Here is an 18,804-nt window from a genome sequence, read left to right as displayed (position 1 = left end):
AGGTTATATACTATTATTGCTATTTAATAGATGAGAAAGCTAAGATTTACAAAGTCCAGATGTTAAACAACTCACAAATAGTAGAACCAGCAATCCAATCCAAGTCTCTTAGGTGATTATGCCCAAAAAACACTTATCCCATTGTGTTATTTAAGTTTCACAGTGTTAGCAGATGGTCAAGTGTTTAGGGAAAGTACCTACTACTTTGCTGTTTTAGTTTAATGATTTTGCTCAAAGTACTCTGTTCTGTGATATATTTCATGATATAGATGACCATAAGGTTACCCAAAAATGTAAATTTAAAGAAAAATTAAGTTAAAAAAACAGAAAAATTAAGTTACAGTTTTTTAGATACTGAATCACCTTCTCTATGTGTACACAAATATATGCATAAATAATGTATATATACACACAAAATTTTGATACGTATCTGTCAAAACGTTATAGCTATTATAGTTTCAATATCACATGATATATGTATGAACATATTTATATTAGGGAAATATAGATATATTCATACCTGAATGGCTGCTTATAAGAATATTCAGACCAACTAGTTTTCCTCCAAATGTGAGATTAATTTTATTGCTGCTTATTAACTAACACTTCACTGAATAGTGACCTTGACCAGAATTAATCTTACTGAATTTCACTTGGAATTTACACTACATTTTTGGCTACTTAACGGATACCAATTTTCTTTGGTAAACTCTTATAAATTTCTAAATTATTAGAATTGTATTTGATTTTTTAACTGACATCAAATACAGATGCAGGTTTCTTTTTGAAAATTCTGACACTGTTGCTGATAATCATAAAAAATCTCATCCCTATTTTTTATTTATATTAGCAATATTTTCATCATCTGTATTAATTGAGAATTATTTTATATAGATACTGGTTTGTTTAGATTAACTTGAACAAAATGTTTTTAGTATTATTTTTAACCTTTAAATACTAGCTGCATTCTTTTAATCACTGTGGTTTTAATCAGTAGATTACTGGGCTTTATTATTTTTTTTCTCCTTCCCTGATGCTATGTCTCTATTGTGGGATTTGTGTCTATATTTAATCTCTAACACAAAGAGAGGGCAAATTCTAAATTCAGAGGTAAAGGATTATAAGTAGGCATCAGTCCATTTACATAAAGTGGAATGATACTTGTAATGTTGAACTTACTTAAGTTTAGCAAAATTTGAATGCAATTTATGTTTATGTTAAATCAGATTTGGTTTTAATGATTAGATGTTTTTACCAATGGAGATAAAGCTGTGAAATTTCTACATCTTTCATCTTATTTAAATAGTCTTTACTGTATTTCTTTTTGTATAGGCCCTTGTTTGTTTAACCATTCTGTTGTCTTTCCAAGATGAGGAGTCTTTGAATAAGAGTGTATTTTCTTTTGGATGGAGTGAAACTAAATGTTGTAATTTCTTTTTGTAGCCCATCCATTCTTGGCAAACCCACATTAGATAATTTAGCAAAAGTGGAATCATATTCTTTATGCTATCATACATGGTAAAACCTCTCACTAATTCAGAATTTATGATATTTCAGATGCAGTATTTGTGATCTTTTTGAATTAAAAATTCAAAGTAATTTCTTCCTCTGAATTTTCAGGGTCATTCTTATAAGGGGAAACCTGTCTAAAATCACTAGCTTTTCAAAGGCTCAAGAAATGAAGGATTTCTTCAACGTGCCTTCAACCTCTGGGTCAAGCAATTAATTCTTGTATGTTAAAGGACTTTTATGTTTATGGTACATTTTTATGTAATATAGGCCTATTTTGAATTACAATGTAGGTAACCACATTTTATTTAGTGTAGCATTTTAGTTTAATCTGTAATCTGTACTGCTTGAAGGTAATAAAACTGAATTTTTACTTAAATGTCATATAATTGAGACCTTTTCAGTAAGTCATTTGGCCAACCCATTCTATGTTATTCCGAATTAGTGAGGTTTTACTGTCCTAGTGGTATAACAAGTATACAGCTTTTAAAAATGATAATTACTTTGTTATAGAAAGGCATAATTTAGGCCAATTTCATCTTACCTGAATATTACTAAAGGTTAGAAATATTAGATAAAAACAGAAAGGATAATGTGAATATGAAATAATTTGATGTTAATTCTGTTTCGCATTGTAAAATGACCAATGAAAGTACAGAATTAAAATGTGTGTCTGTAGATCAACATTTGTATCTGCATATTATACACACTTGTTTGGAGTTGCTGTGCCAGAAGAGAGCGACTTAGACTAGTTGACCTGTTGTCATTTCTTCTAGATTGACATTTATTCCATGTGCAAGGAATTTGAATCTTGATGATATAGAGGTCATATTTTAGTGATACGTAGTTTTACATGACGAAAAATAAGTTAACTCCCTTACTTACACATTCCAAGTTAACATTTTTGTATTCTGGAGTGTGTTTTTTAAATTTAGTGGTTAGAATGCCAGGCAGGATATTTAGTCTCATGTAAAAATCAGGGAAGGCTTAAGGCAGACTTAGGAGGAAGTTATAAAAAGGGAAGAGGAAAAAGAATGAAAGAAAAAGGTTTGGTTGAAAGCAGTTAGTGGTTGGGGCCTGCATGACCACAAAGCAGAGTGGCTGAGGGGAAAGTGAGTCAGGAAAGATGAATGAAAGTAAGCCGTTGAACTGCCATATGTTGGATAAAGCTATTTAGTGGTAACAAATTTTTAAAACTTTGAATTTAGCAATACTGATGGACAGTGTAGCCTTTCTGAGATTGTTTGGGAAATCTAAGTCATTTGTAAGTCAACTAGAAAATTTTTTAATGATTAGTACTAACAGTATCACTAAGTATAAAATAATTGTTAAATGACTTTGCATGCAGTTATTTTTTGTGCAAACTAAATTTTCCATATAAATTATTACATTTAGAATTACTTACATAACTTAATGACCCATTTATATTACATAACTGATTATATTAATAGGTTTATTCATTACTAGATCTCTGTTTTTATTGATTTAGCGATATTTGCAAACAGAAGTATATAGTACTGTATCTTTTCAAAATTGCTTCTTTGCAGGTAGATTCTTGATCTATCACTTCTAACAGTTGCAGATTCTTCCTGCTTGTTTCTTTTAACATTTTTCTCTTGTCCTTCCATAGTAAACTGATTTAAAATTTTATTTTGAGAATGAATAATGGCTTAATTACAAATTATAACACTTGCAGATGGAAGTGGAGAACGGGGAGAAAAGGATGCAAGCAAAATCACAACATACCCTCCAGGCTCTGTGCGCTTTGACTGTGAGCTCCGGGCAGTGCAAGTTGGCTGTGGATTTCACCATTCAGGTAGCAGCGGAACTTTAGGGTATAACTGCATTTTTACAATTGTGCTATGTCAGTTATCTGTTTAGCATAGACAAGTGTAGTCTGCTAACTGTGTGTTCAGAGCTATAGTGTGGCATTACCTCTCAAATATAAAAAAAGCTTTGTATTTATTACAGAGTTTCTTTAAAAAAACTGTGGGCATGATGAAATAGGTGTTTACTTGTCTAGAGATCTGACTTCTATCTAGTCTGTCTTCTGTTGGATTTATATTATAATTTAATTGAGAAAATTCCTGAAGATGAAATGATTTCTGAAATTTTTTTGGACACTAAAATTCTGTGGTTTTTTATAATCTAGTTCCCAGTTTTGTTACTTTTCAGGTAGACATATATATCAACATATTTCTTTATTTTTTAAATGTAAAAATATTTAAATTTTTAGTAAATTATTGCATTCAGGCTCTGTAACTTAGGTTGTAATATTCAACCTTTATAAAAATAAACCTGTTAAAATTTTTTGATGCTGAGTATTATTTCCTTATTTGATAAGTATTGACAGATATTAAAAGCTCTGACATTTTATTAATGTACATAATTATACATAGCTTAAATCAATCTGCTACCTATATAATTATCCTAGATAGGAGAGAACAATACAATGATATGTAGTTATCATTAAAAATTTTTACAGTTCATCCAAACCAGTGATTTATTAATGTTAGTAAATGGCATTTGTAAACATTTTTGATGTATTATGAGAAACATTATGCATTTTATAACCTACAAATTTGTGCTAAAGAACTAAAATTATATTTTTCATTAAATATAAATGTGTGCTTCAATTACCTATTTTAATGGCTCTATAAATTTTAAATAATGAAAATTACACTGTTCATACTATAGTGTGATAGAAGTATAAAATGCATATCATGAAGTAATAAAGCGCTTTGTTTTGGCTTCAGTGGTTTTAATGGAGAATGGAGATGTCTACACGTTTGGCTATGGGCAGCATGGGCAGCTAGGACATGGGGATGTCAACTCCAGGTACTGCGGCTCAGTGTTTGAGGACATCGACTTTGTTGTTTGCTTTCTCTTTCTTTGTCCTTTTCTTCTTTTTTTGTAAATATATATTTCTATACTAGAAATAGTATTTATACCACTGTTTTACAGAATGTGCCTGTAAATTATAGGTGGTTCTTGATTTTACGGTTGAGCGCCTTTGTGGAGATAGATTTGTAGTTTTAGTAGAAAAGCTTACTTACATTTCATAAATATAAAATATGAGCAATTATGATTATCACAAAAATCCTACTATAGTCTTTTTTAAAATTCTGTTTTAAAGACTTTGTTTATCTTTAGAGAGAGGGGGAGGGAGGGAGGGAGAAAGAAACATCTGTCAGAAACATTGATGAGTTGCTTCTTGCACAGCCCCAACCAGGGACCTGGGCCACATGTGCCCTGACCAGGAATCGAACTGGTGACCTTTCGGTTCATAGGCTATCACTCGGTCCACTGAACCACACTTGCCAGAGCCCTACTATATTTTTAATAATAATTACATTTTTAAAGGTTGCTCATAGCAATAGAAAAGACAATGGACAAATCGCATTTTAAAAAATCGGTAGTGGATTCATTTATGTTACATGATGTGTGTTTGAAAACTTTGGTCCAAAATTAAAAAGAAGTTATTGAAACTTTTAAATAATTTTTAAACAGAACATAATGGTCTGTCAGAGAAACTCTTTTGACTTATCCAGAACAGTGGAGAATTGTGGTGGAGACTACTAGACATGTCCTAATTTTCATCTCTTCATTTCATTTGATTGTAAAGTTTTAGTTAGTGACCTGACCAGGCAGCTAGACTTGTTTTCCCACCTCCATTGCAGCAAGGTAAGGCCACGTAAACTAAAGAGATTTAGTGTCCAATGTAAACTAAGCCACTTTGGAATCATGTCGTTGCAAGGAAGGGAATACCCTTTGTTTGACCTTCCTCCTTCCCAGCTTGCCACCTGGAAGCCACGCGTGGTGGCAGGAACTGAGTACTGATCATAGTGGTCATAGGTCGGAAACCCTGTACTGAGAGTAGCAGAAGCACATGCTGGGAACAGTCTGGGGCTCTGACACTGTGCAGCTGCCACGTCAGCTTCTTGCAGTTGGATCCTTACTTACCTGAGAGAGAAATACACTTCTGTCTGATTTAAGTCCTTGGAACTTTGGCTTTCCTTATAGCAGTTGAATCCACGTCCTGCTTAATACAGTGAGAGTGCTTTTGGTAAAAAGTATAGAAAATTCTTTATTAGTTCAGGTCCTCCAAGAAGAAGATGCTAAGACAGGGTTAGATGTACAAAGAATTTATTGGAAGAAAATGCATGAAAGATACCATATTTTGCTGTGTACAATGTGCTTCCATGTATACACACCCAATTTTCGGCCCAAACTTTGAGGGGAAAAAATAATTTGTTTTGATTTTTTAATTCAATTTTTATTTATTATATTTAGATACTTGTTTTTGTATTATGAAGGAATTTCATCATTTATTTTTGAACATATTATGGTATAAGACATTTTATGTACTGGTAACAAACTTACGATGTTTAGGCATCAGAGCAGGGCAAGAACTGTTCAGCACTGCCAGTGTCAGAAGTATGGTCTTCTTTAATCTCTACATTACTGGTATCTCTGAAAAGTCCCTTTCCTTATCCCGGTAAAGTTCATTTTCCTCAGTTCCATCTGCAGCATTGCTGATGCTGCGTTTTTTAAACAATTTCACAACCACTTTTTTGTTGAAACTGCTCCAATCACAAATCTGGACGATAGGTGTTTTCTTGATTCTGCCTGTAGGTGTTAAATCATTACCAGCTGACTGCAACGTCCACTCTTTCTTCATTAAGGCCTTAAAGGGCTTGTTTACTGGCGCATTGAAAGGTTGCAGGTGGCTGGTTAGCTCACCAGGTATTGTACAGCAAGCAAGTTGGGTTTTCAAGTCTGCTGAGATTGCTTTTGTACTTTGTGTAACATGGGCTTTGAAGTGATCAGAAACTAGCAAAGCTGGTTTTTTAAGTAACCCTCCAGGCCTTCGTGACCAGACTTTGTTAAACCAGATTTCCATGCTGCCTTCATTCATCCATCCCTTTTTATGCATGTTGACACTAACTTCACTTGGAATTCTTTCTTTAAGAAACGTTTTCCATTTAAAGATGATCATAGGTGGTAGCTTTGTCCCACTGTTTTTTAGTTACATTTTAACACATAAGCATAAATAAAAGAATTAAAAACACTTATGTAGATATGGCATTAGTGTTACCCATGTATAATGTACATCCTTATTTTTGTTTAAAAAATGTGGGCAAAAATGTGTGTGTTATACGCAGCAAAATATGGTAAAAGGGAAGAGAGCAGAAATAAGCAAGGAAAAGGCAAGGAAAACCTCCAGATATGATGTAGGTCTGACCCCTATGAACAGAAAGAAGGAAGAAACATGGAGTACATAGAATCTAGATTACTATGCAGTTCTGAGAGAGTTTCTGCCAGGCAAGGAGGATGTCCTCATCCAAGGATGCCCTTTGAAGAATCCCAGACTAGGCAGCATGGGCCAGTATTAATACCTTCACAGTGCTCAGTCACAGGCTTTTGGCATCCCAGGGAAGGAATGGCCTTCTGGATCCAAAGGGAGAGCATCTGAGGCTCAGTCAGCTGTTCTCCCTGCAGCATATTGTCTAGAAGATGCGAGTGATCCGCTTTGAAACTAGGCTTATTTCATTAAGTCTGGAGATATGTAGGGAAGCTTCAAGCCAGACTTTATGCATCAGTTCAGTTTGCCACAAAAATTTCTTCCTTTGTGGTCTTTCCACTCTGCTTTATTGTTCCTTGTAGTCATAAGATACCTGCTGAATCAACTAGACCTATATAGTTTCTTATTCACATTAATTAAATAAAATCCAATATGTTTAGTTTGTACTTAAACCACTCCATTCCTGTGGCAGGGATGGATTATGCTACTTACATAGCAAAGATCAGTTATTCTTAATCCTGGCTGCACACTAGATTTACTTGGGGAACTTCAAAAATACTGTGTGTGGATTCCACACCTAGAATTTCTAAGAGGTGTGTGTTGGGAGTGAGGGGTGGTGTTGGAGGCAGCAGTGGCAATCCTGGAGAGGGTGCCAGCATCTGTATTTACAGAAACTGTCCAGATTCTCCTGCTCATCCAGGATTGAGAACTACTGTGTATCCCTAGAGGGCAGGGTCAGAGCCATTAGCAATGTGTACAAAATTGGGATGAAATGGAATGTACCCAGTTTCTTTGAATGGTGTTGCTAATGAGAAGAGATGACTGAGATATAATTGAGTTGAACTCACTAAAGAACAAGACAACATATATTTGACACTATTGTCAAAAGGTGCTTATAAAAAGAGCAAAAGGTCTTGGCAACATTGTCAAATGTCACTGGATATGAGTTTGGATATTGGACTTTGGATATGACAAGGTATGAATGGTTTACTGGGTTGAGTGATTACTATCTCAGGTGCTAGAGGCAACAGATATTTTGTCTCACAGTTGAATGGCCTCACTGTTAAGTACAGACTCAGTCAGGGCTTGTAATTTGTGTGGATAATTTGGCAATTTATTCGGCTTCTCATTGGAGATCCATGGCACAGAAGAAGAGTTTGTTCTTATGACCGTCATCATCGTTACTGCTGTTGTTATTCAGCTGGGGATGTTTTGTGAGTCATTGTATAAACTGGGAAAGTAGTGCAGTAGTCATTGTATAAACTGGGACGTGGTGGCACATCAGTCATGGGCATCAGGGAGGTCACTTCACAGGTCAGACTGCACTTGGATGTCATTCTGCAGAAAATTGGTGAATTATATTTTGTGGTCTTGGCTGCAGGGAAGGGAAATTGTGAAAATCATAACTATAATCAAATCACAGCCCTCAGGTAACTGAAGTATGAAGCATGAACAGCATAGGCACAAGACCTGCCACACACCACATTAGGGTGTAATGGCTGTTGGAAGGGAGGGTGCTCGTGTCAGCTTGCAGAGAGCAGCAGTTACAGAAACCATTACCTCATGGTCCTGATTATACCAGGGAACTCCATTCCTTGACTGACTTACTTGCTCAGGTGACAATATCATAACAACCTTCTGAGTATGTTCAAGAGCTTGAATTGATCATTTTCATGAAACATGATAGGGTTTAATGTTGAAAATAAAATATTAGGGTTAGTTACAAAGAATAAATGCTGGTGGGATTGGCCTCACCTGTTCAAAGTTGTACTTTTCCAGTACGTGAATTCCCACTCCTCATTCCGTCGGTGGAGATGTGACTGTAAGACTGAGTTCACGAGGTGTGAGGGAGGGAAATGGCCTGGTGTGGTGTTGCCTGCAACACCATGCCTGGTGGGTTAAGCAGAAGTTAGTCAAAATTGTTCCTGCTGTAAGCATTTTGGTCCCTGTTTGTCTGGGTCTGGCGGACTTGGGAGGCAGGAGGCAAGATCTGTGTGATTAATTCAGGAAGGAATTTACTTATAAGGAGGAGCAGTCTTAGGGAAGAAAGCCCCTGTAGCACAAATATTAACTACCGCAAAGCAGAACATTAACAGACAGTTTAAATAAGTGTACAGTTGGCAGGTCTTTTTTTTCTAGTAATCAAGGGCTTTTAAGTGGAGTTTATTGTATAGCATGCACTGATAATGTGTCATTAATGTAACATAAGTGTTGTGGTGGACGTGATGTAAAGATAGCCAAAATAACTGAGTTCAGTTTCTAGTTTGGGTCTTGATTCTAACACTTGGTACCTGTATAACTTTGGCCAAGTTACTTAACTTTCCTGTGTCTTAGTTTCTTTCTCTATTAAATGGGAGTAAGTATATCTCCCTCAGAAGGTTGTTGGGAAAATTCAGTGAGATGATGCATGTTATTTACTTAGCACAGAGCCTAGCCCATGGTAAGTGCTAAAGTGAATGTTAAAAGCGTATGAGGGCTTTTATGTACTCTCTCATGACATGAGTCTACCAGCCCTCTTTTTGTTTGTTTATTTTGTCCAGGTTGCTCCGAAATTTCTAAATTCCAAATTCTTTTACCATTTTCTATAAACTTGAACCTGGATGTTGGAAAAAGATTATATTGTTTTGGATTCCTTTGCTCTCCTTTTCCCAGTAGAATCTTGCTGATGCTAATCTTGCTAATGTTTTGTGATACTTCTGAGTTTCATCTTTTTCTTGCTACACTGTCCTCCTGTGTTAATACTCTGTACCGCCATAGTGTTTGGAACAATTTGGACAAGGTTCAGGCCTTTGCTTCGTGTCCTACCAAATATATGAGTGTAATTTAGTGAGCCTTAATTTAAGTAAAGATTGCCGCAGGATCAACATGGTGTATGTAAAGTGCCTGGCATGCACCCACACTCACACTTACACACATACTTTTCCTTTTCTGTTCTTCTGTGTTTTTCCAAATAATTTCATGAGTGTGGTCGCTGATACTATGGAAAGAGTTCAAAGACTATGTATTAGAAGACCTGCCACCTGGTCTTAGGGACATCCTTTAAGCTCTTCAGATCTTAAAGCAATCACTTCAGCAATCAGTGATGTATTTTATATGCAAGCACTTTGTAAACTTCAGGCAAGTAAACAGTTACAGGAACTTTTCTTTTAATTCTTTGTTTGAATTGAACTGCACATTTCTCCAAGGGCATTAGTTTACCATGCAGCCTTTGGAAGGGGTTATTGTTTATTTGCGCAAACTCCCCATATCTCAGAGTTGAGAGCCATTTTACTGTACACTACTGTCCTTAGCCATCCCAGAATGAAATGAAATATTTAAAGTAAAATCCACTACTGCTTTTTTGAAATATGGCCATTCTCCTCTATTTCCCTTTTATTATCTATCTTTGAGTCACTGCCTTTCATTCATTGAAAATTTATTATCTCCCCCAAGCTGGTGTGGCTCAGTGGATTGAATGTGAGCCTGCAGACTGAAAGGTTGACAGTTCGATTCCCAGTCAGGCCACATGCCTGGGTTGTGGGCCAGGTCCTCAGTTGGGGACACGCAAGAGGCATCTGATCAATGTTTCTCTCACACTATTGATGTTTCTCTCCCTCTTTTTCTCCTTTCTTTTTCCTCTCTCTATAAATAAATAAATAAATAGTTTTTTAAAAAAGAAAATTTATGTGCCTCATAGTGTTTTCTCAGTCTGAATCTTGTCACACTAGGGAGTGACTTTAATATCCATGTGAATGGCCCCATACACCCTTTTATCTAGTAAACTTTATTTCCATATTCATGGTAGCTATTCCCAGAGCCCGTCTTGGATCTAGCACCCCTCCAACTCTGAATTCTTAAGAATACACAACCCATAATCTGAGGCCAATTTCTCCTTCTGTTACTTAGCTTTAATTTACTTTATTTGGCTATGGACATTATCAGGACTTAATTCCCCTTAGCCTTCCACTTTTTTACTCTTTCACCCTTTTCATTTTATTTCCTACCCAAGTCAGAGGTTGTTATTTATCCTTTTCACCTGTACTCTTACCAGTATCCTCAGTTTTCACACCCTCTTGGCCTTGATGCTCAGTCATAGTAAAACTTAAAGCATGAATCAGTCTGTCTGTATTTCCAGTATCTAACTTGGGCTTATGGAAAAAAATAAATCACCCCAGTGTACAGATTGTTACAAGGTTTCCAAATTTAACCAATCCCCCTATAATGAGCAATAATCCTCCTATTTTGTAGTTTTAGACTATTTAGTTTAGACCTTTTGAGAATTTTTAAAAAGATTTTAGGTATTTATTTTTAGAGAAGGGGAGAAGGGAGGGTGAAAGAGAGGGAGAGAAACGTCGATCAGTTACTTCTTTTATGTGCCCTGACCGTAGTCCAAACCCTCAAGCCGGGCGTGTGCCCTGACTAGGATTTGAACTGGAGACCTTTTGCTTTGAGGGATGACACCCAGTCCACTAAGCCAAACCAGTTAGGGTGACCTTTTGAGAATTTGATGAAAAATAAAAAGGTACAAGAATATATATGTAAAAACTGACTTAGAAATTTAGGAGGTTCACAGATCTGAAACTCATTTAAAGACTTCACAGAAGCCCTTTGGATCAGGTTTAAAAACTTCTGATCTCAGTATTTTATTTACTCCATTCACTATCATACCTTTTCTGTAATTTTCAAATTCTTGCACATGATCTCTTATCAGAAGAAAAATAAAATCTGTTAGATGGGAAATTCTGCAGCCTGCCAACTCTACAAACGTACCTACACCCATACTACTACTTTGCTCCTTTTTAATGTAACATTTAAAGAGAGACTTATTCTTGTCCATGTTATGAAGCCTATCTTATCTACCTTTTCCTTAGGGATAAAGTTCTGTTTTTTGCGCCACTCTAACCTATATCTTTGGCCTCTTTATTTTTACTCACTCTTTTAAAAGTCGTCAGATCTCTATTGTCTTAAAGGACCTTAAGCCTTTCTTTCAGCTTCATTTTCCCATTAGCCGCTGGGGTTTTGTTTTTTTTTCTCTCTCTCTCTCTCTCTTTCCTGCTGAGATACTTAAGATTTTGCACAGTCTTTGACCCCACTGTTAACTTCTAATCTGCTGCAGTGTCGTGCCTCCTCCTACCAAAGAGGCTTTCTTCTTCCTAAAATACTGAGTGATCACTTGTATGTCTTGCCAGAGCATTTGGCATGTAGATTACTTCTCCCTTGGTGAAACCTTCTCTTTCGATGACTCTCTTCGTATCACGTTGCCCAGACTGTATTCTTCCTCTGTGGTATGTCCTCTATTTCTAGGAGCTGTTCTTTCTTTCTCCATACCAAAAGTGTGAGAAGAGACTCAGAATGAAAACCAGGGTCTCTGCTTTTCTCTCTTTAATGATCTTCATCGATTCTCATAGCTTAAAAATGTTGTTACCATGTACCTTGTTGCATCAGCAAAAAAATCTTCCTCACCCCATGTCAATCATTTGCCACGTGTAGGTAATTTTATTCTTTATGTAGCTCTCAAGTTCATTCATTCCTTTCAGTCCACTGTTTCTGGTTTGTGCCTCTATTTTATTGTGAAATTATTTTAACTAGGTTTTCAGCTGCTAGTCTTGCCTCTTTCGATTCATTTTCATTGCAGCCTTAAAAATAATTTAAAAAATTTAATGTAATTTTTAAAAATTTAAAGTATCATAATAACATCATCTCAAAATCAGAGTGCTTATATTGTGTGTGGACTATTTCTAGAATGATAATTATTCTAATTACAGATGATTACTAAAATTTGTCAATAAAGGATAAAGTGATGCAAGAATGGATACAAGGGTGGTATTTATCATAATTATTACCATTTATTAAGTGGTAACAATTTAACTGTGTGCCAGACACTGATCAGAACACTTAAACTTAATACATGTGAACTTCCTTACTGTTCATAAGAACCCTGTGGGTTAGATAATGTTTATTATGATCTTCTCTATTGTATTAGTGAAAAATGGAGTGTGAAAAGGACGAGTAACTTGATCAGTCATGGTCATGTTGGCATCATTTGGTGGAGCCAGGATTCGTACTCCGGCAGTCTAGCTCTAAGCGTGAGCTTTTGCCACTGCTAAGTTGCCGTGATACAGTATTCTGATTCAGTGACTACTATGTTAAAATCTTAAACTACTAGCCCAGTGAAAAAAAAGTAGAAAAGAGGACATAAAATCACTTGTTTTTTATAGTTTCTGGATTGAAATTCTGTTAGATTATTGTATGATTATTTTATCCAACAAATATTTATAAATATCGCTAACATGCCATTCACTGTAAAAGAAAAATTTTTTGTCAACAATGGTAGCAACAGTCTTTCAGAAAAATTAAAACTTGTGCTTATAATTAGTTTAATGAATTTAGGTAGTATTTTTAATAATCTCTTTAAAGTCCGTGATTGTCTTTTTCATCTACAAATATTGAGCACCTGTTGAGACAGGCATATAGCACTTAAAAAAGTTTTTACTGAATATTCTTATTAGTGCCTTATTATCTCTTCTCCTTATTGCATTGTTTCTTTTTTTATTTCAGTCGAATCTTGTAAGATATTGACTTAATATTTTTTTCTTAACCTAGGGGATGTCCCACTCTTGTTCAAGCATTGCCAGGTCCTAGCACACAAGTTACTGCAGGCAGCAACCACACGGCAGTACTTTTAATGGATGGACAGGTCTTCACATTTGGAAGTTTTTCTGTAAGGAATCTTTAAAACGTTAATAATATTGCATTGTATCATTGCCTCACAGTTTGTCTACCTTAGCTATTTTTTATGGGTTTACTGAAATTCTTGTACTATAATCATTGCATATGCGTATTTCTGGTCTCCACCCTCAATACATACAAAACTTGAATGACATTTCTTTGAAATAACTTGCTTCTCTAGTTTAGCAATAGAATTTATTGAATGTAACAGCTGTGTTAGAATTGGACATGTTTATTCAGGGTCAGAGTCCTTTAAGTTTCAGTAGAGCTAATTATATCATTTGAGAACTTATTTCTCATCTAATTTGTAAAGATTTATTTTCCTTAACAGAGAATTTTATTTTAGAACTTTTTAGAAGGCAGGTTTTATTAGATTTGTTTAAAATTATAGTTTCCTTTTTCTTTTATTTCTTTCTCTTTCCTCCTGTTGGCCTATTTCATTCTTTTTCTTTTTACCAAAGCTTGAGAAGAGTGAGAATGCACTCAGAGTATTTTATAGTGTGATTAGAGTAGGGATCAAGGAAAAGCCTCTTAAGATTGCCAATAAACCTATACCATCTCTTACATGGGTAAATAAATAGTCAGAACTCTATTAACCTAAGCCCTTGAAATGTGATTTGCAACTCAATTATTAAAAATTCTGAATGCCAACTTTGAAAAAATCTTTTATTTGGCAATTATTTTAAGCTTATAGAAAGGTTATTTAGTTTCTCTAGGTGTGTCCCTGGCAGTTTTGAACTGCTGCCTCTGTGCTGGTGCTTAGAGTGAGTAAGTTTGTGAGTGATGATTTCATGCTCCAGCCCTTTAAGAGGGAGCATCTTGGTCTCCCATAGCCCTTTGTCTTTCTTGGACGCAGTCCCCAGTGGTTTGACAACCAGATGTTATGGGGACTCCTCTTGCTGGCACTGGTTCCCTGGGTTGGGAAGTCCAATATGGGGCTGAGACCCCTCACTGCTCAGTGGGGACCTCCAAAGCTAAGATATTCCTCCCACTTCTTGGTCTCCATCCCTCCTACCAGTCTAGACATGGTTTCTTCTTTTCTCTCTTAGTTATAGGAATTCTCTTCAGCTAGTCTTTAGGTGGTTTTCAATGATAGTTTTTTTAAAATTTAGTTGTAACTTTGATGTGGTCATGGGGGAGGCTAGCTCAGAGTTTACCTACTCTGCCGTCTTGGCCAAAAGTCTCAAGATCTCTTACTCCTTTTTACATCCAAATAATGCTCCACTGTCAATATATACTGTAGTTTATTCGGTCAAATTTTTTTATGCTTGGACTTTTAAGTACTTTTCAATATTCTGCAACGACAGCAATGACTATTGTTAGAGGTTTATCTTTGAGGTAAGTTTCTAGAAGTAAGATTGCTGCATCCAGATTTAATACCTGTGTAGTTTTGTGAGATATTATCAGTTTCCCTGTATTTTGATTTCTCATCAGCAATCAGTGTATCGCTGTTTCTTCACAGTCTTGTCAGCAAAATGTGTTGTCAGTCCTTTTAATTTGCGTCACTCAGATGGGTGGAGAAATGGCCCTGCGTACTCTGAAGCCTTTAATTGCTACTTGTACTTAGTATTTCGACATTCAGGGTTGGATGTTCTCTTTGGGGGAATGCCCTAGCCAGTGCCTTTTCTAAGTCTTCCCTGCACCTCTGCTCATCTTCCTAAGCCTCCCCTTCTGTACTCTCCAGCCCCTCAGGCTTGCAGGGGCCAGTGGATAGAGAAAACTCTGTTGCAATTTGTTTTTTCCCTGTGGTAAATTAAAAATATGATTAATTTATTTTCTCTCCAAAAGCATATTATATACCTGAATATGATGTACTTTGCTCACTATTTACATTTTTATGCTCTTTTTTTGGGGGGGTGTGTAAAAATATGAGGATAGTCATTGAAAGAAGCTGAGAATGAACATTGAAATTTTTTAGTTTCTTCTCCAATCAGGTCCTTGCTACCTTACCTTTCCCTGGTTCATTCAAGGGATTGAAGCTCAAATGCTCTCACAGTCAGATCATGGCTGGATTTTCTTGCTGTGATGTTGAAGGAGTAGTGGAACTCACTAGAAACCTGGTAGTGAGAACCAGGCTGGGTGAGAACTTAACCAGGCTATTGGCAGTGCTCCAGGTGCACGCATGTGCTCTCTCTGTCTCTCTCTCTCTCTCTCTTTGTCTCTATAGTTTTTCATTGGCATTACTTACAGATAAACCTGGGTTCCGTGATGCACCATTTTTTGCCCTCCAGAGGGTTTTTGGAAAAGGAATGCTGTGGGGGGAGAGAAAGCTCTTGTGCCAGGGGTGGATGAACATTTATCAATCCATGTACATTCTTTTACAGCTAGCTACTAGCTAAGTTGTAAGAAGCTTCCTACTACTTTCCAAATTAAGCTCTTGTGTAACCAGGTACCTATAGACAGCCATAAGTGATTCTGGTATTTGTTTTGAAGCAAATGAAATAACTTGATTATGTGGAAAAATGTACTTTTTATTTTTTATTCATAGTTGCAGTGTTTACTGTTTTGGTCTTTTACCCAAATGTTTTCAGATTGTCTGAATTTATTGTACCATTTTACATTACTGTCAACTCAAAGTGTCAAAGTGATTTTTTCATTTTATTAACTTTATTTGAATTTATTGTAGCATTTCCCCCTAAATTTGTCTGTGTGTCTATTTACTTATTTATTTACTTTTATTGTTTGTTCCTTTGTAATACTAATTTTTAAACATATTTATAATATTTAAATGTACATTTAGTGAAATGAAATCTATATTTCATTTAAGTGTAGATGAAGATAGTTCACAGTATGTCACAAAGATTTCTGACATGGAAAAATATTTTAACTTTGTTAGTATTTTTTTAATAATATACTTTGTCACTTATTTTGAGGAGAATTTCTGGAATAAAAATTATTCCTTTACAAATGTTTCTTATACAATTTAAAACAGCTTATTTAAAAAAACTAACAATTGAATAATATCTCAGAGCTGTTTTTGTTTACTGTCTTCTTTATAAAAAATTACAGATTGTCCAATCATATTGTTAATATGATTTATTTAATCTTTTAGAAAGGACAGCTGGGCAGACCAATTCTGGATGTGCCATACTGGAATGCAAAACCAGCTCCCATGCCTAACATTGGATCAAAATATGGAAGAAAAGCCACCTGGATAGGTGCAAGTGGGGACCAGACTTTCTTGCGAATTGATGAAGCACTAATTAATTCACATGTACTTGCTACATCAGAAATTTTTGCCAGTAAACACATAATAGGTAATCCCCCAAACAAATGGACATCCCCACCAAAAATTCTTGTCCTTATTAATAGTAAATAGTTTGTTTCTCCCTATTATAAGATATAGTCTTATAGCTTTTGTTTTCTTTCTGTCTGAAGAAATTTAACAGAAACTTCTGTGTCTTTTTTTAAACATTTATATGCTGGAAGAGTGGAATAACTGGGCAATCTAGAAACATATTACAAGCTAGAAAGTGATAGAAGTATATGTTGAATTGTAATAAGAGAAAACCTAATTGAAAGGAGGAACTTTTTCTGTATGGTTCTTGTTAATAAATTGTAGAAATTAATCATTTGGGAGAGTACATAAATCAAACTTATCAGTCCACACGATGTCTTTGATAGTTAATTATATGGTGGGATGGTACAGTGTAGAAGCTGGTGGTATGTGCTGTAGATTTAGAAGGTCTTAGGTTTTAGTCCTAGCTCTGCTATTTAAAGGCTTTTAATTACTCAGACTCATTAAGTTTCAGTCTCTTCATCTGTAAAATGGAGATACAAATAATGCTTTATACCTTTGGGCAATATAAAAAGGTAATGCATCTTTAAAATATGTGAATTTCTCTCAAGGCTTGATACCTGCTTCTATATCAGAACCTCCTCCATTTAAGTGTCTTCTGATAAATAAAGTGGATGGGAGTTGTAAAACGTTTAACGACTCTGAGCAAGAAGATCTGCAAGGGTTTGGTGTGTGTCTTGATCCTGTGTATGATGTCATTTGGAGGTAAGCCTCTCTGTTTACAAAGTAGAGTAGTAAATAAATTTTGATCAAATTATGTTCTGGTGTTACTATAATAAAATTTATGTACAGACATTTTTCATAGATGAAAACTCTCCTGTTTAACTCTTTTTGTTGTTATTATTTTTCTATTGTAGTTTTACCAATTTTTCCTTTGTGCTCCTCCTCCCAGCCCACCCCTGACTCCCATAGTCCATCCCCACACTGTTGTCCAGGTCTGTGGGTCATTCATATATGTTCTGTGACTAGTCCCTTCCCCTTCTTTTCACCATTTCCCTCCCCTCTCCCATCTGCCTGCTGTAGATCTGTTTCATGTTTCCATGTCTCTGGTTCTATTTTGCTCATTAGTTTTTTTTGTTTCTTAGAGTCCTCTTAATGGTGAGATCATATGGAATTTGTCTTTACACTGTTTTTATCATAGTGATTCATAGGGACCCTTACAGTGTAGTGTAGTGATGAAGGTGGACCAGGCTGCCTGAGTTCATCCCAGCTCAACAGTTTGCTTTGTGCACCTTTGGAGAAGTTACTTTGACCCTGTGTTCCTCACTTTCTCATTTATAAAATGCTAATATTACCTACTTCGAGCTTGTTAGAAGGACTGACAGACTAAGAGCAGAGGGACATAGTAAGTGCTGTAGACGTGTTTGCTGCTGTCACTGTAGTTGGCAGTTTTACTTTCAAGAGTTCTGTCGTTAATTATTTTAGTCTGTCAGCAATCCTACCTAAATTGTATAGAATTCATTCTATTTCTTGATGCCATAAATATCTAATTATTACCAAGTGTATAGAAAAATATGCCAAAGATAATAGAGAATAAGATATGAGCTTGCCCTTCAGGAATGTTATATGGGAATATAACAAAATTCCCATATTGGTAGAGAAATATTAAGGGTTATTAAACTCCAGACATTATAAAAATATAGAGGTGGATACAGGTACCCAAGAGACTCAACAAATTATATTGTATTTGTTTACAATTTGTTATGGTGCTTTACAGACAAAATAAGTAAAGAAAAGAGTTATCCTCCGCATTTCTAGCTTTGAATAATAATAGGAAGTGTATCCTGCCATTACCAGAGTGGCTAATCGAAGCCCTCAAAGTGTTTTTCACCTCTTGCATTGTTTATCTGGCCTGCCTTCATGGGCGGGAATTCAGATAAGTTGGAAGGTTGAAGACGTATGAATGGAGCAGGGAGACTATTTCATTGTCTTTCTTCTCCTGCCCCTGCCGGTTTTCGTTTCTGTCAGCCTGACGACGAGTCTT

The 18,804-nt window shown here is 35.7% G+C and overlaps 1 protein-coding gene across 3 annotated transcripts in view; it reads left to right on the top strand.

The window, feature by feature from the left end:
• The window catches only part of MYCBP2 (MYC binding protein 2), a 264,592-nt gene that overhangs the window by 96,403 nt on the left and 149,385 nt on the right, over positions 1-18,804 (top strand). Inside the window, exons 1-6 of one of the 3 annotated variants that reach the window (XM_037059371.1) lie at positions 1,642-1,731; positions 3,206-3,325; positions 4,266-4,347; positions 13,397-13,514; positions 16,575-16,779; positions 17,372-17,525. In XM_037059371.1, coding sequence (XP_036915266.1) covers positions 4,274-4,347; positions 13,397-13,514; positions 16,575-16,779; positions 17,372-17,525 — 551 coding nt within the window. In that variant the 5' untranslated portion in view covers positions 1,642-1,731; positions 3,206-3,325; positions 4,266-4,273. Of the gene's footprint in view, positions 1-1,641; positions 1,732-3,205; positions 3,345-4,265; positions 4,348-13,396; positions 13,515-16,574; positions 16,780-17,371; positions 17,526-18,804 lie in introns of those variants that run through there. The other 2 variants (XM_037059373.1, XM_037059374.1) reach the window with 2 other exon arrangements.

Source organism: Sturnira hondurensis, unplaced genomic scaffold (assembly GCF_014824575.4).
Source record: "Sturnira hondurensis isolate 20B ecotype Veracruz unplaced genomic scaffold, ASM1482457v3 Scaffold0010812, whole genome shotgun sequence".
Lineage (NCBI taxonomy): Eukaryota > Metazoa > Chordata > Mammalia > Chiroptera > Phyllostomidae > Sturnira > Sturnira hondurensis.
This window is presented reverse-complemented; position numbering and strand designations above follow the sequence as displayed.